This window comes from Pteropus vampyrus, unplaced genomic scaffold (assembly GCF_000151845.1).
Source record: "Pteropus vampyrus isolate Shadow unplaced genomic scaffold, Pvam_2.0 Scaffold113, whole genome shotgun sequence".
Classification (NCBI taxonomy): Eukaryota; Metazoa; Chordata; class Mammalia; order Chiroptera; family Pteropodidae; genus Pteropus; species Pteropus vampyrus.
The window spans coordinates 1,596,496-1,618,623 of record NW_011888894.1 but is presented as its reverse complement, the minus strand read 5'-3'; the positions used below and the strand labels follow the sequence as shown (position 1 = coordinate 1,618,623).

The following is a 22,128-nucleotide window of genomic DNA, read 5'->3' as shown; positions in this document are numbered from 1 at the left end:
ATTTATTGATGATAGCCATTTTGACAGATATGTGATGATATCTCATTGTGGTGTTAATTTGCATTTCTCTGATGATTGGGGACCTTAAGCATTTTCAAAAACTATGCAGAGACATGTCTGCATGGCTCAGAATATCTAAATTAATTTGGCAATTTCATATTATTCATATTCACATAAATTTGTATTATTATTATTACATGTTCTTTATTAGATAGTATGCATTATTTTATCTCACCACATTCCTGGGAGTTAGACTTTACTCCCATTGTAAAGACGAGAAAATCGATGCGAGAGAAGTTGAGTGACTAGCCAAATCACTCTGCTGGCCAATAGCAGAGCCCAGCCTAGAACTCAGATTCGCTGCCTCCACTGCAGTTCTTTTTCCTCGACATCTGAGTGGTCTTCCTCCCAAGGTCACTGAGCCTATCCCTACGCTTCTGGTTGACTTGGTCCACTGTCGCACAGGCCCTGCTCCTCTCTCTGGGGCCCTGCTTTCCTTGCCCCATACTTCACTTCCCTTGAGGCTTCCCCTCCTCTACCCCCACTGGGCATGAGCTGAGGTTAACAACTTGGCCACATCACAGGCAGGGTTAACAGTGGGTCAGAAGTGCTTCTGCACCAAGAGCAGAGAAGCGGAACAGACCCACAGTCTTTGTCCGCAGGAAGCTGGTAGAAGGTCATGTCTTCACAGGGTCCCTCACCTCAAGTCTCGGTTTGTGCTTCCACAGCAGCCAGTGAGCCTTGAGCTCTGACAAGACTCAGAAAGACGTCTGGCAGCTTCGAGTAGGGGTAGATGGAAGCTTAGAGCCCTGTGGGCTGCGGGGCCTCACAGAAGAGCTGAGACATAAGCAGGGCCCGGGGTTAGTCGTGGGTCAGAGGGAAGACCTTCTACTGTATAGGAGTTCACAGGACCTTTGGGCAAGTCATTCAAACTTTAAGCCTCATTTCACCACCTGTAAAGTGGAGGCTATAATAGAACCTCCTTCAGAGTTGTAGTGAGGAGTCAATTAGGCCATTGGTATAACAGTAACAGTTAACACCTTTATAGAGGGATTCATGTGCCACATACCATTCTAAACTCGTTATGTGCAATAACTTTCTTAATCCACGCAACTGCCTTAAGAGCAAGGTACTCTAATTTTTTTCACAAAAGACATTGAGACACAAAAGTCAAGTAACCAGCTTTGCCAGATAGAAAGGGACAAAGTCTGGCCACAGAGCCTGGATCTATAACCATCAATCTCTTCTGTCATATGTAACTCCCACCACATTGTTAAGTGATGGCTACAATAGCAATGATGATTTATGAACCAGCTAGAATACCCAGAAACTCAGCTATTGTACAGACAAATCCTAAGTGACCCAAGCAGAGAGATGTTCTGAACAACAGTACAAAAGCTATAATCAGAGCTGATTAAGGGGACTCTGAGGTACAGGGCTCGGTTCCCATGATCTGGTAGTAGAGATGTTAAGATGTCGAGATGTCAAGGCTCATTGGGGCCATCTTGAAGAGGGCCTGGAATCCCAGTCCTGGGACTTGTATACCCTGGGAGTGGGAAATGCTTGCCATATCTAAGAAGGGTAAGATTACAACATAAACAAGGCTTTGAGAGATTCAAGGAGTGGGGTGCAGGATGCTTCGGGGAGGGTAGGAGGAGCAAAGAGGCATATCTGTGCTGTGGACACCCTGCTGGGTGGGCCCTTGTCCTGCAGGAGTACGCCTTCTTGAGGCCCAGCTGGCAGGCCCCTCTTCTATGTTAAATCATCCCGCCCCAGAGCAACCCAGGCCTCTTCAATTTTCTGTGATTCTCCCCGAGGCCTGGGGCTTTCATTGGCAGTGGGGGTCCCTGCGGTTGGTTGGCTTCAAGCTGCAGGAATTGCTAAAGGTGGGTTGAGGTAGAGCCACTTATAACCGTCTCTTATAAATGAGAGAAATACAAAAGGAGAGGGTCTTTCCAGTAGGCATGATGTAGGCACACTGGAGGGATTGGGCCAAGGCCCAGCCCCAAATCTGGGTATGGTGCAGGGGACCAGCGTCCTAAGAATTCAGGAGCATTGAAGGCTGGGGCGTTAGTTTGTGCAGCACACTCAGAGTTGCTGACTACAAGCACAGGTACATTTTCCTCTAAATTAGTGACTTCCATCACCTTCAAAATGCTGTGACATCTTCTTTCAGAATGTGTTCATGCTCCTGACTAAAAAATCATTTCCTGCCCCTAGAAAACCAGGCCTGAGAGGTCATTTTGTGACAACAAAGAAGCCTATGCCCTCTCCCTGTGCTGGAGTCAGGCTCTCGCCTAGATCACAGTGCGTAGACCCAGCTTCTACAAGGTTGGGGCCTCATAACCAGGAAGACTGGAAACTATGAATCTGAGAGAAAAGGTGTGGGCACCAGGATGTCAACAGCACACCCCATGTGATGGCAATTGTCCCTCATAGCCTGCCTGCTATTGCCACCAACACAATCCATGGTCACTGAAAGTAGTAGCTGTACAGGGCTCCCACAAGCAGAGGCAGGGTGGGGCAGGCTGTCCAGGGTGATAAGCTGACCACTTCCCCCGGGGCAATTGAAGACTTCACTCTGTCTCCCCAGATGGCTCCACTCAGTCTGCAGAGAACTTAATTTCTCTGCCTTTCTGACTTTCTCTTGGGGAAACTGCGGCTTTCACAACCTCCCCTGGAGGAGAGAAAGGGCCTCCCTGGGCATGAGAATTGACCCTAAAGTGAGAGCAGGAATAGAAACCTATTTTTGGGTTTTCTTAGCATATGCAAAAATGTTAGAGCCAGTATTTTTTCTGATTATTTAATGATTTAAGCAATTATTTAATTAAATTACTTAATACTGGCTCCAACGTTTTTTGTATATGCTAGGAAATTCCTAAGACAAAGAACAGAATTACATACAAAGAAAAGTATTACCCGTCTCTACACACCTCTGATGAAACATATCAAGGAATAAACTATCAGGAAATCAAATCCAGCAACATATTAAAAAAGAATACCAGGACCAAATAGGTTTCTATTCAAGAAATACAAAGATAATTGATCATTAGGAAATTATTAATGTAAGTTATTACGCTAATAGATAAGAGGATAAAGATTTTTATTAATATTTTGATAGATGTTGAAAACCTATTTGACAAATTAGGACCCATTTCTAATTTAGAAATTAGCCTCTGGTGATTTGGAATTGAAAGAAATTTTCTTTGCTTAATAAAAGGTAATTAATCAGAAATCAACAACAAGCAACATAGTGCAAAACTAAATCATCATGTTAAGGTCAGAAACAAAACAAGCATGCCAGCGATCCCTGTTACTAGCTACCATCATTTTAGAGGTCTTACCAACCCACTAACAAACAAAAAAGAAAGAGATATAAGTTCCAGTTATCATTACTTGCAAATAATTTTGTTTATCCAGAAACCCAATACAATTAACTAGAAAAAAAAAATAAAACTAACCAGAGTTCTTACGTATGTATTCAATAAAGTGGTTAATACACGATAAATATGATACCTTTCATATCCTAATCTCTTATTAGAGAATATAATGAGTATCCAGTCAAAAGAGGTAAATTCAGTGCACACATTCACGTGTGTTTTCTCCAAAAATCTACTATAGTGACAGTAAAGAAATAAATATAAGAAAAACCCATAATGACAAAGAGAATGGGAGAAGAATCAACAGCAGATAAAAAATTTCAAAACAATTTGGAAGCTGGCAGTGGGTGGGTGAGTGGTAGCTGACTCAGCAGAACTGAGAAAATAGAACTCTAATTGGCAGTAGTGGTGGGAGAGAATAAAAATCAGGACAATCCTGGTAAACTCAGAACTCGAAAGTACCCACTGCCTTACAGGGCAAACTGAAAATGAGAAAGCTGTCTTACCCATTTCCTCCTCTTCATCCCATAACCAGGCAACACCCCACAGCTGCCAGCACTGCAGAAGGCTGGTTTATATCCAGAGAGGCCTGCACAGCCAGACTGAAAGCAGAGGACTTCAGGGGCCATCTCTATACCAAACAGAGAGACACCCGGCCCTCCTCCCGCTCTGGGGGCTGTAGACTGCTGGCAGGGGAGCTTTTATTTCCTAGGCAATATATTAGAGAATTCCTTTCTGAGGAGCCTCCCACAGCCCTTGGATTAACTGAAGTTAGAAATGCAGGGATGCTTCAATGAAAAATCCAACTAGCCACCTCATGCCCTTCAGGAGAACCCACCAATCATCAAATCAGTGCCACAAAGATGTGACTTTTTTTGAAAAAGTTAAAGGAGGACTTACCCTGTTGGATAACCAGACATATCGTAAAACTACAATAATTAAAACAACGTGGTTCCAGTAAAGAAAAAGGGAGCTCAGTGGAATGCAATCAAGAGTCCAGAAACAAGTTCATGAATTTAGTATTTGAAAAAGTTGGCTTTTCAAGTCAGTGAAAAAGAGTATGTTACAACTGAGTAACATTTGAGAAAAAGTAGATGCCTACCTCACGATATTCTCAAAACTAAATTCCAGATGCTTAGTAATGTAAATGTAAAAACTAAAAAAAATATAAGTAGTAGAAGAAATGTAGCAAAATGTTATTTCAATCCTGAGACAGAGGAGTTTCTAAAATTGATAAAAAGCTAAGAAACCATAAAAGAAAAGGTCAAAGAAAAAGCCAAAAGAAAAATATGAATACCATCACATTAAAGTCTTATTCAGCCAAAGATATAACAGATAGAACAGATTTTTATTTCTGGTCATAATGGAGTAACTGGACCAGACTTTTTTGCTGTAAGCAATGAGAAAACTGGACAAAATACATAAAATGATTGTTTTCAGATATTGGATAACAGGCAGAGCAAAACTGTGATCTGAGTTCCTAGTGAGATAAGCCCATAACCCTCCTGGGTTTCCTCCTGGAGGCTCTTTCCAGACTCCAGTGCAGGGAGGAGGGTCCGACATGATGCATGGCAGTCTTAGTAAGCTGGAGAGAGAAAGATGGGAGTTTGGAGAGACAGTGCATGCTAGAATTTGGGAGTGATGAAGAGAAAGAGCTCCAGAAATCTCCTTAGGGTTTCCCGTGCAAACATAGGAGGGGACTCCACAATGTGGGGCAAAACACTGCTATAGAAATCCTCATTCCAAATTAAGCTGGCAGAAAGCTGAGTCCCTGGGAGGGTGAATGGGGTCACAAGATGAGGCCAAAGTCAGAGATTCGGCTCTGAGAGTTAACGATCTGAAGATGTGGCCAGTCACAGGAGAGAAATAAGTTTTTGGAGTGGTTTAAAGGCCTGGAAAAAACCAGTTCCAGCCCCATCTGCAACAGAGAAAGTGCAGGGAACATCTAGGATGGCTATGACTTCCTGGGAACTTGGACCTTCTATGGTGTCCCTGTAGTTTGTGTTAAAACTCTGCTATTTTTTAACAAACTAAACATTCCTAGCTACAAAGCCCTTAAAGATATGCTTGTTTCAGGACAGAAGGGACATTGAGAAAGGAGAACAAATCCAGGGAGCAGAGTGTGGTGGCTGTCACAGAGACGAATACAAAGCTTTTGTTTATCCAATGTATATTTATTAAAGACCCACTCTGACAGGCTTCTGCTGGTTGCTGAGAGGGATGCAGAGGTATGACAAGCAGCCGTTGATCCCACCGCATCACATGAGGTAAGTATGTTTGAACGGGTTAAATAAAAGGACAGAGCAGGAAACACAAAAGGCCAAATGGAAGGCCCCAGAGAACAAGTAGGGTTCAGAGGCTCACAAGAGGTCATGGTGGAAATGATCCAGAGCTGGCAATGGCAATGACCTCTCAGCTCTGGCCTGCTTCAGACCACACCCTGGCTAATGGGCTTCTTGCAGACCCAGTGATAGAGGGAGTTACAGTTCATGTCATTCCACTTCTTCTGAATATGGACACAGTCTTCGGTCTGCCCATCACTGTGCTTCCAGTTGTCTGGCTGATGATCGTTCCAAAACCTGGAGAAAAGAGGGCTTTGTTCTGCTAGATGAAGGAAGGGTCCCTTCCTTCCACTATTGCATAAGGAGTTGAAGTGACATGGGTTCCTAATCCCCTGGTGGCCTGAAGATGGGGACAAAGCTGGGGCCAGAGTCACCATGAGGATGGCTCTGCTGAGGTTGTTTTTGGTTACTGAGGATTGAGGGATAAGAAGAGTGTCTGAAGCTGCAGGGCCCCTCTCTAAGACTCACATTTGGAGACCCCATGATGGGAGCAGAGCCCCTTGGGACCGTGCCTACATCGTGTATAGATAGGCAAACAAATAAACAAACAAGAAGATCCACTCATAGGCTACCTGCCAACTGCAGGACCGGTCCTGTTCTGATACCCTTCTGTGGAGGAGTCCAGGAAAGGATCTCAACTATACCTATGTACACACACACATACACACAGACTATACACATCACACACATCACACACGCATCACACAGACACCATACACACATTGCACACATATTGTATATGTGTATCACACACACAACACTAACCCTTACTGGGCAGGTAAACACACACAGGACAGGGACACACAAGTCTTTAACCAGGCCTGCCTGAGACAGTGCCTGGGACAGCATTGGGAACTGGTTGGACTCACGCTGCGCTCTGGGCAGAATTGAATGGTGTCTCATCTACCCAGCGCCAGGCACCCTCCTTGCCCCTGTCAGTGAGGCCAATCCAGTGGTAGAAGGTACTCGTGAACTTTACCAGATATTCCTGTAGAGAAAAGACAGTGTTGTTTGACCTTGTGTGAGGAGCTGTTTCTCCAAGCCATGTAAGAGTCCAGGTCATTCCCTCCTGATCCCAGGGGCACGCAGCCACTCTTCTGAGGGAACTGGGCCCCTCCTTGGGCCTTCCATGGTTTGTCCAAGATCTAGGACAGCAGCCAGATCCCCTCAAAGGAAGTCCAGCTTTTCCCATGTTGACTTGGTGAGAAATGAAGCTTTACTGGGACAGAGACCTGGCTACAGATTATTAAGATTTGTTTTACAAAATAGTATGTCCTTTGACAGACATACAAAAACAGTCTCAGGAAAACCACAAGAGTAGGTGGCTCTGTAAATTGAATTGTACCAAACCTATTGTGGTCCTTTGTCAACAACCCTAGTAAATTCTGATAAACACCTCCAGCAAATGGGCCACCCAGGGACTATATTGACTTTGGTGGTCCTCAGGCTCCTATGTATGTGTCTAGCCTTGCCAAGAAGCCTGAGTCTCTGGCTTGTGGGCCCTCCACAGCCAGTGTATTAACTGATGTTAAAATCAAGATTGACAACTAGAGAGGAAGCTGAGGGTCTAAACACAGGGATGGAGACAGAAGGATGCTCCCACACTCTAAGGGTAGTCACTTGGTGCCACCTCCCATTGCCCTTCACTGCTGACATCTCTGGGCCTCTAAGTGTCTCCCACATTTATTGAGGTTATTGGTGTTTGCTGTCAGTGCTCACTAGAACTCAATAAATATTTGCTCTCTGACTTACAGAAGTGACATGAAGGTCTCTGCCACACCTGCTTCAAGAGAGGAAAGGCCAAAGCACCAAAGCCCTTTATCTCACACCCACCCCATCAGCACCACCCCAAGCCAGCAGCTCTGACCTGCTCTTCCTCAGAGGTCACCGAGGCCAGGTGGGCTCCATGGGACACACAGAACTGCTCAGCCATGTGCCAAGACTTCTTGATTCCAGAAAAGTAATATAAGTTCTCTCTGTAGGCCTTCCAACCTTGCAGGATCAGCTGGAGAATTTGATCTGGAGCAGAGGTTGAGGAGGAGAGAGAACCAGGGACTGGCAGTGGATATGCAAGAACATGCCTTCCTGATCTCTGCAGGGACTGACCACTGAGAGTCACAAGCACATGCAATGCTTGATGCCCAGTGCCCCAAGGGCAAGGCCTGGGAGGCTGCACTACTACCAAATATGCCAGGAATCTGTAGCCCAGGACACCTGGCTCCATCGCTCCAGAGATCCTCAGACAGCTTTGCTACCCAGACAACACTCTCTTTCCGTGCTCCTGCTTTCTGGCTCTACTAGTGTTTTCCAACTCATTGCTATCACTTGGCAACCCTCTGTACCTCAAACCCTGCCAACTCCCTGGCGGAGGCTTCACAGTCACGCCAGAGTGTCACTCATTTTCTTGACTTCATCTCCATCCATTTCAGCTGCCCGCACCCAGGAGCGTACCTGGGACCTTGTCATCACCTGGTCCTCCTGATGTCACAGTTTCAATCAGCTCCTCCCATGAGCACAAGCCCTGATGATTCTCCCAGCGCTTTCATCCCTCCCCGCCGTGGCACTCGGCTCCTCAACACCACCTATTCCACAGCTGTTTGAAATGGTACCATAAGAGACTCGCTGTTTATTCTTTCATTCTTTTGTTCGACATTTGTTGCTCAGCATTCCTTAACCTCTATGAACTAGAGACTGTTATACAAAGATCAATAAGACATAATTCATGCCCTCAGGGAACTTACAGTCTAGTAAATGAGACAGGTATAAAAAAGGGTGTTGGAGATGCATTGATTGAAAACCATGTGCATGTCAGACTAGAAGCAGGAAAGGGGGTATGATCTATTTCACCTGGGCTGGAAGAGGGGCTCAAGGAAGACACCCTAGGTGAGATGTCACTTGAGCTGAGTCTTAAAAGACTGAGGAAAAGTTTGCCAGGTGGTCAGGGCCAAGGTGGGCATACCAGGCAGGGGAAAAGTAGACGCAAAAGCATCAAGTTGTGAAACCACACCACAGGTGTGGCCTGATCTATTCAAGTATTTGGTGCAGTCAGCACGTGAGGGATAGGAGACGAACTTGGGCGGGTTCACCGGCACAAAATCGTACATCCTTATGAAGGAGCTTGGGATTTTTTCCTGTGAGCAATGGGAAGCCATGAAGGCCGCTGGCTCCTTTCTCTCACATCAGATCAAGCCTATTCTAATCTAGAAAAACCCTCTCAACGAAGTTCACCAAAATGTTAGCAGTGCGTTCATATAGAAAATATAAAAATTTTCTTGAAAATGCAAGTGGTTAATTATTTTCTTATCTCTCTTTTTCAACATCTGGCACATGGTCTACAATTAATATGTAGGTTTTATAATGTAAATATCAATGATATAGGGGTTTTTTTTCGATCCTTCCCTCTCCCGTGCTATCCCCTTCGCCTCAGCCTCATCTCCTCTCCTCAGGCAAGGTCCTTGAATGACTCGTGTGCCTGATCTTTCATTCATGCCCCACTAACCATGGTCTGGCCTCCAGGCCACATACAACTCTCCACTGAAACTTCACTACATTGACTTACTGATTGCTCAGAGTCTTTGGAAGTCTACTGGTTATTTTACCTTGCCCCTCTTAGGAACTTGCCAGGACTAGTCACTCATTTCTTGAAATTCTATCCTTCCTTGGCTTCCACAACTGTACATCTCCTGGTTCTCATACTGCCTCTAAGACTGCCTTCTCCAGTCCCTTTCAAAAATACCTCTTTCCCTTCTTGCCATCTAAAGGTTGACTTCCTGTTTCCACCCTCAGCCTTCTTCCCATGAAGCATTTTATCTCATACAAACCCTATACCTCCACTCCCATTGCCACAATCAGCACCAACATACCCAGGGCCCCCACATCTATGTCTGTGGCCAGGGCCTCTCTTCCTACACTCCAGACAGCCTGCAGGTGACATCCACTTGAATGTCCCTATAGCATCTCCAACTCAGCATGTCTAAATCTCACTGCTCTTCTGCTTATTCTGTTCTCCAGCTCGGCAGAAGACCCATCTAGTCAGCCTCCTTGAAGCTCTTTGATAGATCCTCATTTCCTGAAGGATGAAACTCAAGCTCAGAGGCCTTCCTCACCTAGCCAATGTCTCTCCAGGTCTGCCTACCTTTCTAGGATACTGTTTTTCAGACTGCAGTGACCAACCCATTAGTGGGTTGTGTTGAGGTGTTTTTTGTTTTTTAAGAATAAATTATAAAATAACGGAGTGCATTCATGTAGTAAAAGTTTTGTTTTTTGAAACGTGTGTTTGTGCGTATCATATACATAATGATACCGGGTCACAAATGTAAAATGAATTTGATGCTGTAGTTACATTCAAAACAGTTTGAAAGCCATCATTCTGGCCCCTGCCTATTGTCCTTTCAGCCTATACCTCATCAACTGCCCTCTTGGCCACAATCTAATCATCTTTATGCCCCTGACACATAATAGAGCCTCAAAAAATGTTGTCAAATGGATGCATGAATGCTGGGTACCTTGTTAAATGTGTTGACTCATTTGATCCTCACTATGATGCAAACGTTATCATCCCCACTTTGCAGATGAAAAAAATGAATCTCAGAGAAGGTAAGCAACTCGATCAAAGTTCTACCATTTGTGATCACAGGAATTCAGAAATAAAGCTGTTTACCCCCACTGGCACCCACTATTCTGATTACACACCTTTACCATACATAGTTTATTCCCCAAGTGTTCATTTTGTCACTCTGGCCAGATGATAAGCAACTTGAGAGCAAGGCCTATATCTCCTATGCCACCTCTGCCACCGCCTGGGCATATCGAGCCTATTTGGTTGGATTTGGCCCCTCTCCAGCACCCACACTCTTTCCCAGGGGGATGCGTGATGAAGTAAGCGAAAGAACAAAGGCACAGGAGACTCTACTCTCCCAATGGACTGTGCCTTCCCCAGGCCAACCCCCTCCCTCCCACTTACTCTGGGTCTTCTGTAGCTGCTCCTGAGAAGCAAAGGTTGCAGAAAGGTTCTCCAGTTTACTATGTTCCTCTTGGATTTTCGTTGTTAGCATTTTTTTAGTGTTCTCTAAATCCTCTTTTAACCTCTGGATCTCAGCATTGGCTTTCTGCAGATTGTCCTCTAACATCTGGGTCGTGGAATTTAAGGCTGCAGCACCCTCCATTCCTTGTTTTAGGGTCTGAATGTCTCTGCTGGCATTTTTCAAATGATCATTTAACACCTGAATATTAGAATTTAAGGTACTGGCATTTTCCAGCTCTGTTTTTAGTACTTGGATCTGAGCATCTGTCTGCTCCAGGTGGCCATTTGCTATTTGGGTCTGGGCAGCGGCCGTTTCCAAATCTTTTTTTAACAAGTGGATCTCATTGCCAGCCCTTTCCAAATCACCTCTTAATAACTGGAGCTCAACACTGGTGTTGTCCAAACTGCCTTTTATAAAGGTCTGGGTCTGAGAGTTTAAATCATTTGCATTTTGCAGGCTTCTATTGAGCTTCTGAATCTCAGCATTGGTTCCTTCCAAGCTATTTCTTAAAACCTGATTCTGGGCCCTTAAATCATTGACACTGTCCAGATTACCTCTCAAAACAAGGATCTGAGCATTAGCATTCTTTAAAGTACTATTTGCCAACTGGGCCTGGGCCCTTGTCATCTCCAACTCTGCCTTCAGTGCCTGAATTTCAGTATTGGCGTTTTCTAAGCCTCTGCTTAACATGTGCAGCTCAAGACTAGTGTTTGCTAAACTGCTTAAGAAACTCTGAGTCTGGGAATTTAAAGCATTTGCCTTTTCCAGATCTCCCCTTTGCTTCTGGATCTCAGCGCTGGCCCCCTCCAAGGAGCTCCTTAACGTCTGGGTCTGGAAATGCAAGGTACTGACATCCTTTAGAATGCTTTTTACCATCTGGACGTCAGCACTGGCATTTTTCAGGTGACCACTGAGCATCTGGATCTGAGAACTGACATTATCCACTCTGCGTGTCAACAGATGGATCTCCCCGCTCCAGGTTCTGGAATTCTCCATATGGTTTTTAAACATCTGGATAGCCTCTTGCAACTCTGCCACCCTGCTAGAGTGGAAGGGATCTGGAGAGAAGAGATGGAGAAGGCAGACACAGAGGCCCATGACATAGAGAATCATTTATTACATAGGCCGACCAGAGTGTCCTTAAAATTTTCAAGAGAAATGTCTACGGCACAGCCCTAAGTGCTCCTCAAGCAGCCTGCTGCTCACTGAGGCCACTGAGACCCTGGGAATGGGGCCACCTGAGAACATGGGCCAAAAAAAGAAAAAAATACTTAGTTATCTCACATGAACTGAGGGGCAAATCACATGACTGATAAAGGATAAAAAATAGAATACATACTATATGATTCCTTTTATATAAAACTCTAGAAAAAGCCAACCGATCTATATTGCAGGTCGATCAGTGGTTGGCTGGAGATGAAGGGAGGAGAGAAGAGGCAAGGATGACAAAGGGAACAAGCAAACTTTGAGGGGAGGATGATAGATATGTTCATTATCTTGAGTGTGGTAATGGTTTCACAGGTATATACATATGTCAAATCTTATCAGATTATACGCTTCAAATATGTGTACTTTATTATGTGTCAATTATACCTCAATAAAGCTGTTTTTTAAAAAAAGATCATGCTTTTCTGTGAGGAGAGTGGAACTTAATCAGGGGCCTGAGAGTGTTAGGGGAAAGCCACATTCTAGGGTCTGGGAACCCGAATGCCCCAGCTCCCTCCCACCTGCCTGCCCCCACTGCGTCTACTCACTGTCAGGTTCCACAGGTAACTCCTCAGTAGTGTTGTCTCCTGGAAACCCTTGGGAGAAGGCATAGGCCTCTGGTGCAGGTCTTGGGTGCTGTAGAACTGAGACACCCCATTCCTGGGTCAGCACAGTCCCTCAGCACTGAGCCTGGTACAACAGGCCGCCCCACCCAGAGTCAGAGTTCCAGAAGGAGGGAGATGGCACCAAAGATCCCTCAGAGTTTCCCTCATGGGCCTCTGTTCTTGGGAGGCTCCCCTTTAACAGTGGCCTTGGACTGGTCTCAAGAAAGCTCTAGTTTGGGCCTGGGGCTAGAGATGGACTGACCCCTCTGGGAGCAGAGCACATGTGTCTGGCCTTTATGCAGGAAGGAGAGAGTCAACAGGAGCTTACCCATAACAAAGAGAGCCGTAAGAGAGGTGACAGCGATCATGAGCATAAGTGCCAGGATGGCAAGAACAAGCCTTGGTATCTTGGGGGCTGTGGGAGCCACTGCCGAGGAGTCCAGGCCTGTGGGGAAGACACCAGTGTCCAGAAAAGAGTGTGCTATGCGGGCCAGACAGAGTCAGCCCCTCGGGCTCAATCTCCTGACCTGCCTTATGGAAATGAGAACACTTGCTACACTTATCACGAAGAAGAGAAGTGGAACACTTTGAAATGTTCACCAGAGCTCACTGGGGGATACAGTAGCAACACAAAGGCTGAGAGGAGACTACAGCCTAGAACCTGGCGGAGGTGCACAGGGCGCAGAATCTGGCATAGACAAGGAGAACAGCAAAAGCATGGTTTAAATGAAAGAAGGAAGGAGGGACCGAGGGAGAGAGAGCGGGAAAGACAGAGAAAGAACCCTGACCTCAGAGTCCCAGGGCCAGGCTTGTTCATGAATCTTAACCAGAGCAAGACTCACAGCTCTTTGGGGCTGCTGCCTCCCCCACAAACTGACCTGGCTGGGTCAGTGCTGGAGCCTCCTTCCACTGCGGTCAGGAAGCCACTGTTCATGTTCTAAGAAGGGCTGTGCCTGGGGATCTGGAGCTGTGTTTAGGAACAAAGACTATACAGGGAAATCCACTCAATATGGAGCAACATCAGCCTGGAGGCCCTGACACCTCATGGGTCACCCCAGTGTGCAGAGATGGGATTCCAAACCAGGCCTCTTTGAACTCAAAGTTCACCACCCTCTTTCTTTTGCCAGGTTGCCGTTCCCAAGAAAAGGGACTGGAGAGATTGCATGAGGAGACTGAGGGTATGTCCCAGGCTCTCTGTCTTCACCTGACCTACCTTCTGTCCTTGCCTGTCTGTTCTGGAGGCTGAGACAGAGACAAGCAGAGCTCTGACCTGCCAAGGAAGGGCTGAGAGACAAGCAGGCCAGTCCCTGATCAAGGATGAGCTGAGTCCCCAGTTTTCTCACCTGAGGGGTACAGAGAGACCCTCTGGTTGTCTGTGCAGAAGTAGACCTTGTCATCATTCATCTCTGCTTCCTTCATCCTCCAGTGCTGTGCCCTGCCTCAGCTCATAAGGGTCGTGCTGTGGCCAGTAGCGGTGGGAAGGGAAGCTGAGCTATCCCAGATTTATATGCTCCTGCGTAGGTCCTGACCACCCCTAAGCTCTGCCTTCCTGCCCTGATGAGTCTGCAGAAGCACCCCAGTGAGGCCCCTCCCCTCAGGGCTCTCAGACACCAGTCCTCCCAGACCCTATCCCCTCCATCTTCCCGTCAACATCAGTCCTTGCTCTCCCCTTAGGCCCATCACCCCAACCTCCTTACTCTGACCTAGCCCCCAGACACTAGCCTCTGCCCCCAAATCACAAACACCTTTCACTAGCTCACCAGCAACCTAGAAGAGAATCAGAGATTCCTTCTCAGCTTTGCAAAAAAAAAAAAAAAAAAATCCTTGTGAGCTGTGGTGATATAATCCTAGCCTGCTTCAGGGGGTTCCTGCTGCTTTTAGACCTAGACTAAGAAGACAGGGAAGTGAGGCATCCCACTGGAGCTGTGTGAATCCAAAGTCCCCATTCCCCCATGAGAATAACCAGTGTTACAAAATCAATAATCCCACTGGCTGGTCAAGGCACCCCTCCCGAAGTCAGTTCCGAGGATACTACCAATTCTTGTTCCTCAGTCCCTCATAACTTCAGATAATTACAATTTTATCAAAATAGATCACATTTTAACTAATAAAAATCTAATTACATATTTGTCCCCCCACCTCACCAGCGACCCATTTACAAGATGTCAGTTACAACCTTGCAAATGGCTTGTTCCATCTATATTGTGTTGCTTTTTTCTATTTCCACTTTCAGTTCTCAAATCCTGGAGTCAGCCTCCCATAGGCCTCCTGAGGCCTCCTGAGTGCCAAATAAGAAGCCTGCAGCCCACTCTACTGGTGGAGGAGCCATACTGAAAGTGCCTCCTCTGAGGCTGGGCCGAGAGAGAAGCTTTAGTCCAGAAGAAGCCTGTGTCATGGATGGCCAAGGTCAACTCAGCCAGCAACTAGCTGAGTGCACAGCTGATCTGCATGCTGAAGAAGGGAGTGGTTGCCTACACCCAGTTCATGAAGACATAGCATTGTGTGTGTGTGTGTGTGTGTGTGTGTGTGTGTGTGTGTGTGTGTGTGTGTGTGCACGCACGCAGAGCCAACATCCATCGACCTGTTTCCTGTCCACGAAAGCTGATCTGAGAGGAGAGACATAGGAGGAATGTAAAGGCACCAGTTTCTGGAGCAGTCAACAACATCATCTGAGCCCCAGCAGCGTCTGCTAAGCCTCTTCCCCTCAGCATGGGAGGGGAGCTGCAGGAAGTACCTCCCTAGAGGCCCATATGAGGTCCAGGGATGGTGGCAGAAAAAAATGGGCATGCCTTCGTTTCTATTTCCCCACTCACAGGAGGGGACCCAGCTGGGGCCTGAGAAGCCAAGGGAGCCTCAAAGTAGAATTCTGATGACCCTTTGCCCAACTGGAAGGGCAGAGCCTTGGCCAGGAGAGGGGTGCAGTCCTCCAGATATGATGGCCTCAGATGGGTGCTCAGCAGGACTCCTCCTCTGGCCCCTCTTTCCTGTCCCTATTCCCCTAAACCCCGGACTTCTCCCACAAGAACACCACCTGTCAGTAGGAAAGAAACTCCAGGAGGATGCTACATCCTTGCAGAGAGGTCTTCCTGTGTTCTGGCCAAAAAAATCAAATGGACATTTTATACATTAATATCAAAACCAATCATTGGCCGGACCACTCACGCATTAGTTTTCCCTGTTCCTACTGAAGGATATAGGGCTATGCTCCTAGATATGTAGACCTCTAGCTTCAGGCAACCCAGAAGTTTTTCAGTCATCTATATCAACCCCTAACAACACAGGTGGGCAGCTGTATTCCAGGGAGTAGCTAGATCTAGTGGTTTTAATGGAAAGGAAAGACCCATAGCCTACAAGCATGGGTCCTTAGCAGCATCCGTTCTTCAGGCATCTCTCCTGGGATTTGTCTTGAGAACCACCCTTCCATCATGCTCAGTGTGTCTGGTAAGGGCAAGGCTGAACCCATACCCAATTCCCAGCTCCAGAAATGAGCTTATGGCTCCATCAACATAACCCATCTCCCTGATTTCCAACATTACTTCGGGGACGAGCATGTGACCCAATGCTGGATTTTGGTTGGAACTGTTGAAAAGGGGACAGTCTTTCCTCTGAAGCTGCAGAGCCATGCGATTGTATGCTTAGAGCTACCAAGATCACCAGTGGGGAGTCTGCCTGGCACTAACTCCAAACCACAGGCAGCCAGAGGCTTGAGACAGGCAGCTTCGTGCCCTGATGTAAGCACCCGTACCCAGCAGCACAAAGTGTCTCGACTTTACACCCTACACCGAATCCAACCACAATCCCTCACATCGCAGGCCTCAGTGCAGGCCACCATCTCACCAGGCTTTAATTTAATTAATGTTCTGATGGTTCTCCCTGTCTTTAGTTTTGCCTCCCTCAAGTCCTGTCATCATATTGCAGGCATAATGATCTTTTCAAAAAACAATTAGAGTGCACACATACATTACCTCGCTCTCTCAGCCAAGAAAAAGTAACAATGCCCAAAAGCAGCAGCACCCACATCTTGGTTTCTAATACCATTCTCCAAAAAAAGAAACCAGGGCTTTTTGGAGAATTGTCTGATTCTAGGAGTGGGGCAGGAAATATGTAAAATGAGTTTGGAATATCTTGTACTGCTGGAAGGTAAAGAGATGATTTAAAAAATGATGAAGGTAAGTCAAAAGAATACAGGAGCCAACTGAAAGAGCTCCCAGTGGCCAAAGCTAGAATAATTTGAGCAAGAAAATATATATCGTTTTATTGGATTATAACCCAAAGTATAAAATCCATGAATTCATATTGATATAAATAAATATTTCAATGCATAAAAAGATAAATCTCCCATGCAGAAAAATTCCAAACAATTTCTGTAGATATTCCATCCTCAAAAAAGTAGAACATAATTCCCACTCCTTAAGTGTGGGCTGCACACAGTGACTGCTGTGGTCTGAACGTTTGTGTCTTGCCAGAATTCATATGCTGCAATCCTAACTCTCAATTTGATGATATCAGAAGAGGCCTTTAGAAGGTGGAATTCTCATAAAGGGGACTAGTACTCTTATAATAAAGGCTCCTGAGGACTTGCTCACCTATTCCGCCATGTGAGCACACAAGAAATCTGGGATCTGGAGAAGAGCCTGTTTTAAAACGTCCTCTCCTCAGGACCCTAATGAAGATCCTAACGCGAATGCTAATGAGGTGAGGGCCGCTGTGCTGAGCCCACCTTGTGCTCAGACCGTGCTCCTTCCTGCTTCCCTCCACTCCCCTCCTGTCTGGTGCCACCTGGATACCTGCTTCAGTCGCTGGACTGGGATTTGGACCCACAAACAGAGTCTCTGTGAAGAGTGGGAAACCTGAGGAGTCTCCCCCTCCAGAGTAAAGCCAGAGTAGAAGATGGTCCAGTGAACATCTATGACGAGAGGCCACCAGGAAGGTCATGACACTGCAGACCTCACTCTCCTTTATTTCAATAACTCCAGGGGTAAGCACTGCTCATATTCTGTGGCATTTCTAGAGCTAAAGTTTCTCTACTTGTTGATTTTGAACCCTCGACTGCTTCCTGAGGACATCCAGAACTTCATGTCCAGCTGAGGCAGGACAGTTAGTTAGTTTAGGCAAGTGTCCCTCCCTCCCCTCCAGAATGCGGCTCTGGAATTTTTCCTTAGTCATTCACTCAGCCCCCTTTCTGTTTGAATTCTAAGTATAAGAATGGAGCCACAGCAGAGACTGGATGGATGGTCTTGGGCCACACCCTCCCCTCTAGGTGGCATTAGAAACAAGCCAAGACCCAGAGGCAAGATGGATAGCCTTAAGATGGATGGATAGCCATCACCCCCTCCAGGATAGGGCTCTGAGCTTTTACCTTGTCCTTCATTCGGCTTTGGCTAATCATAATATCATTATAATATCACCTGCATTGCAAGTACCACATCTACAGTCCCCCTCCACCCAAGAAAACAGAGGCCGGTAATTCAAAAAGCTTGGGGCAAATTCTGTCTCCGAATTTGCCCGCACTTTTAAGTGTGTGCTTTTGCTTTAATAAAACTTTCGCTTTCCTGCTGCTGTTTGCCGTGTCCTTGAATTCTTTCTAGCAGCATAAGAAAGAACCTGGTCACCAGAGAAGCCCCGAGTTGGAGTCCCTCTTTGGACTCTCCCACCCCCACCCCCATGGAGCTCTCCAGCACCACGGCAAAGCAGATGGCCTTTCCACGAACACTCACCTGTACAGGAATAAAATGCGCACACAGAGGGAGGCCTTTGCCAGGTAGCATTTTATTCTAGTGAAGCTTCGAGGTGACCTCTTCAGGTACTGAGGGCTGCTTCTTTGCACATGGCACAGGAAGGGAAGAAATAAAGAAAAAAGAAGAGATGCAGGGCGATGAGGCAGAGGGGCTAAGCCCTGGAGTTTACTGAGTGAGGGAAGGGCGGAAGAGCCCGAATGCTGGTCCAGGCCCTGATCAGAACCAGTCGATCCCGTCCCAGGGAAGAAGCGGCTCAGACCTTGGGGGATGTGGAAGAAGAGGATGATGGGGACATAGCATGGACAGAGTCACCAAGATCAGAGCTCTTCCCACTGAGAACTCAGCCACCTAAGCAGGCAACTGGGCATTTGGGAGAGTGGGGCGGGGCAGGGTCAACTGGAGAAGCGCCGAGTATCAGTAATAGGAGAATTGTTTGGGTGTCTAAAGCAACTTCAGTGTGATGAAATTGAGGCTTCTCTGAAGTGACGAGAAACCTCAGGGTGTTGACCCAAATTATGGGTCTGATCCACCTTACCGAGGCAGTTTGAACTTCTAAATCCTCTCCACCCTCCCCTCCCATTTTAACTCAAGCTCTCCTTTCCATTCCAGCTGCCTCTATGGGGTGGGAGAACTCCCAGCCAAGGCAGACGGAAATTCTGAAGGGAGGAAAATTACGGTGAAAAGTCACCCTGGAGTGTGGAGGACAGAGTAGCACTTCCTTGAGTTCATTGAGCACTAGAGCTCAAACTGCCAGGCTGAGGGCTAGTCCTGTCATAGTTCTTGGGGGTTGTAGGGCCGTTTACAGATGAAAAGGAAATGACTGTCACAGGAGGCATCATTCCATGACTGAAGAGAGGACATCTTTAGATTGGCACAGTGTTCACTGTTTCCAGCATTGTTGGGCTCACCTGGAATCCAGAACCTATCAAAAGAAAATACAAAGAAAAACTTATTTTCAGTGAGGAAATGAATGACTTCAATCCCAGCTTTGAGATCTGTACAGTGGCAGTATCATAGCCAATGAGGTTTATCCGAAGTATTATTATTGCTAATTGAAACAATCTCAGCTTTGGTCCTAGGTAATAGAGTCACAGGTTTTGGCACCCAGGCCGGAGAGAAAGGGAATTGGTGAACTGACAACTTCTGAGCCTGCAAGCAGCCTCCAAATTATGGCGAAACCAGCCCACCTCTCTCAAGGCCCTACACAAATCCACAGTACTGAGACCTGACCTAGAACAGGGTCCCGGCCAAAACTGGGTGGACAGCCAGGCTGCCAAACCCCAGCGAGCACAGAGAGGCCACAGATTTGTCTCCAATCCCACAGCCAATTAGTGGCAGAGGTGAGCTGGATTTTGGCTCAGTGCTCCTGCCATTTGTGAAAGGGAAGAATCACAAACCCTGTAGTCAAAGGGAAATATCACTCCCACCATTCGTGCCCTGTCCCTGGCTAAAAGAGTGAGGCGAGGAGGGAGGGGTCCGAGGGCCTTACCTCATACTCTGGACCTTGTCGAATGGAGTGTCATCTACCCAGTACCAGTCCCCCTCACTCCCTGTTTTGGTCAGGCCAATCCAGTGGACAAGTTCACCTGCTGTCTTGTACAGGAACTCCTGTAGGAAAGACAGAATGAGTAGAAGCGCTGCCATCACTTGGAGTTGGAGCATCTGTCTCTCTGGGTGTTTTTCACCTGTGCTCGGTGACCGCCCACAGACACACTGCACACGCTGACCTCTCTCAAACCTCTTCCTGTTCCTGCCCAGAGTCCATCTTCCATTTTCTGGTTTGTCTCTGCTCTGCGACTAAGAGATTCAGGACTCAGGCCTTTCTGCCCCTTAGGAAGAAAGTACTGGAGCACGGAAAGACTCAGCTAAACCCCAGAGCAAGGAGCCCAAGAGAACGGCCCAGATAATAATAGCTAAATTTAATGAGCACTCAGTATGTGTGAGGCATTATACATTTATATGCACTTACCTGTTTTGTTTTGTTTTTCCTCTGAGGCAAGTACTATTATCATATGTGTTTCATCTAGGACAAGTTGGAGACCAGGTTGGGACTCTAGGCTTTGGCCCCAGAGCTCATGCTCTTACCTGTGTTGCTAGCGCACCTCCCAGATGAAAGGGGCTTGGTTGATATTCTGCCTCATCAGGTAGACTTCTTGGGTTGTGTAGTATCAGTAATGTTATTTACAAATATTTTTGTTTTCTGGGCACAGAGAAAAATTGTACCTCCCTGACCTCTTTGAAGCTAAGAGCATTGAATCATTTGCTTTGCAAATAAAATGTGAGCAAAAGTGATGTCTGTTGTTGCTAGAGAGAGCCAAGGCACAATTTGTCATGTTTCCTTTTCCTGCCTCAGCAATTATGGAAACATACGTAGAGATGAAGTCTCCTTTGACCTACATCCTTGAGTAACCACAATGAATAAAATCCCTTGTCAGCCCTTGTTGGACATGCAGTGTAAGTGAGAAGTAATCTTTCACTGTTACGTCACTGATATTTGGAGATTTTTGTCACCGCAACATAATCTTTCCCATTCTGCTTAATACAGCTACTAATGCACCCTCTTCCTAGAGCCCATAGGAACAGCACTCACCTGTTCACTCTCTGAGGTCACTGAGGTCAGGTGTGAATCTCTGGACTTACAGAACTGCTGGGCACTGTACCAGGTCTTTGAGACACGGGAAAAGTAATAGAAGTTCTCCTTGAAGTACTTCCAGCCTTGAGAAATCATCTGGAGAATGTCACCTGGAGAACAGGAGTGAAAGGTGAACGCTGGTGTTCCTGATTTCTCAGTGTGGTGGGGATACTTGAGTGGGATCCAAGAGATAGCAGTAAATGAGGCTAGGCTCTGGGGTATTTGAGTTCTTGTGTAGAGGCTTGGGGATACTCTCTCAGATCCTGAAAGTCTGGCTGAGACTAGTAGAACCTCTGGTCTCAGAGAGGGGAGAATGAGAGAGGATGGATCAAGAATCTGTCTCTCTCATGAAAGAGAAAGAATTCTCCACTTACCGTCACAAGTGGCTAAGCCTCTCAGCTCTGGACAAGAAACTTAATGAAAAATGGCTAGCTTTGGGCCAGAACAGAGATTCCTTAATGCCTTCATATTCTGTGCCTTTGTGTGAGAGCCTAAGCTGGTCCCTGGTCCCTCCTTTCCTGAAAAGCCCCTAAGTCCTCCCCAACCCCAATGCTCAGCCCTCTCTTCTGAGCTTTCCAGCCATGCCTGCCCCTCTCCTCTATTGCTTTCCTCCACACATACTGAGACTGGCAAGGTCCCATGGACCACTGATCAACTTTCAACATTCTTTTCTGAGTCACTTACTTTGCCGTTTGAGTAGCTTCCCGGTATTCTCCAAACTGCTCTGGAGTGCCCGAACCTTTGTGTTTAAAGCACTGGCTTTATCCAAATCTCTTTGTAACTCTGGGATTTGGGCATTTAAATTGTTGACTTTCTCCCAACTTTTCGTTAACATCTGGATCTGAGCATTGGCTTTTTTCACATCGGTTTCCAACCTCTGAATCTGAGAATGCATGTGATCCAGGCTAGCATTCACCATCTGGACCTGAATGCCAGCTGCCTCCATGCCACCTCTATTCCTCTTAATTTCAGAGCTCAGGGTGCTGACGTTGTCTACGCGACCTTTCAGCAGTTGGGCATTGGTCTTTATATCTGATAGTGCGCCCATAACCCAGGGATCTGGATTTGAAAAAATCAAAAGGTTATTCAAGGGGATCCATAGGGGTGGGAGTGGTGATGTTTTCAGGGTGATAAAAGGAAGGGCAGGGCAGGGCAAGGAAGGGAAGGGAAGGGAAGGGAAGGGAAGGGAAGGGAAGGGAAG

The 22,128-nt window shown here is 46.6% G+C and overlaps 2 protein-coding genes across 2 annotated transcripts in view; both read right to left on the bottom strand.

The window, feature by feature from the left end:
* Positions 1 to 5,808: 5,808 nt before the first annotated feature.
* On the bottom strand, positions 5,809 to 13,961 carry CLEC4F (C-type lectin domain family 4 member F). The gene is made up of 7 exons (XM_011365615.1): positions 13,901 to 13,961; positions 12,886 to 13,002; positions 12,501 to 12,596; positions 10,686 to 11,804; positions 7,590 to 7,741; positions 6,592 to 6,710; positions 5,809 to 5,959 (listed from the first exon to the last, which is right to left on the bottom strand). The coding sequence occupies exons 1-7, from the start codon at positions 13,959 to 13,961 to the stop codon at positions 5,809 to 5,811; spliced, it is 1,815 nt and encodes a 604-aa protein (XP_011363917.1).
* A 5,105-nt stretch (positions 13,962 to 19,066) lies between these two features.
* CD207 (CD207 molecule) overlaps positions 19,067 to 22,128 on the bottom strand; it is a 4,433-nt gene continuing 1,371 nt past the window's right edge. The window contains exons 3-6 of the mRNA XM_011365614.1: positions 21,612 to 21,986; positions 20,886 to 21,037; positions 19,785 to 19,903; positions 19,067 to 19,217 (exon numbers count right to left, since the gene is read on the bottom strand). Of these exons, the coding sequence (XP_011363916.1) occupies positions 19,067 to 19,217; positions 19,785 to 19,903; positions 20,886 to 21,037; positions 21,612 to 21,986 (797 nt within the window). The remainder of the gene's footprint in view (positions 19,218 to 19,784; positions 19,904 to 20,885; positions 21,038 to 21,611; positions 21,987 to 22,128) is intronic.

Excerpts from the sequence above, each read along its gene's own strand:
- CLEC4F (XM_011365615.1), bottom strand. The coding sequence starts at position 13,961 with ATGAATGATGACAAGGTCTACTTCTGCACAGACAACCAGAGGGTCTCT. Across the intron at positions 11,805-12,500 it reads GTTACCTGTGGAACCTGACA|ATCCCTTCCACTCTAGCAGG; the intron begins GTGAGTAGACGC and ends TCTTCTCTCCAG. Across the intron at positions 6,711-7,589 it reads TGACCTCTGAGGAAGAGCAG|GAATATCTGGTAAAGTTCAC; the intron begins GTCAGAGCTGCT and ends TTTTCTCTACAG.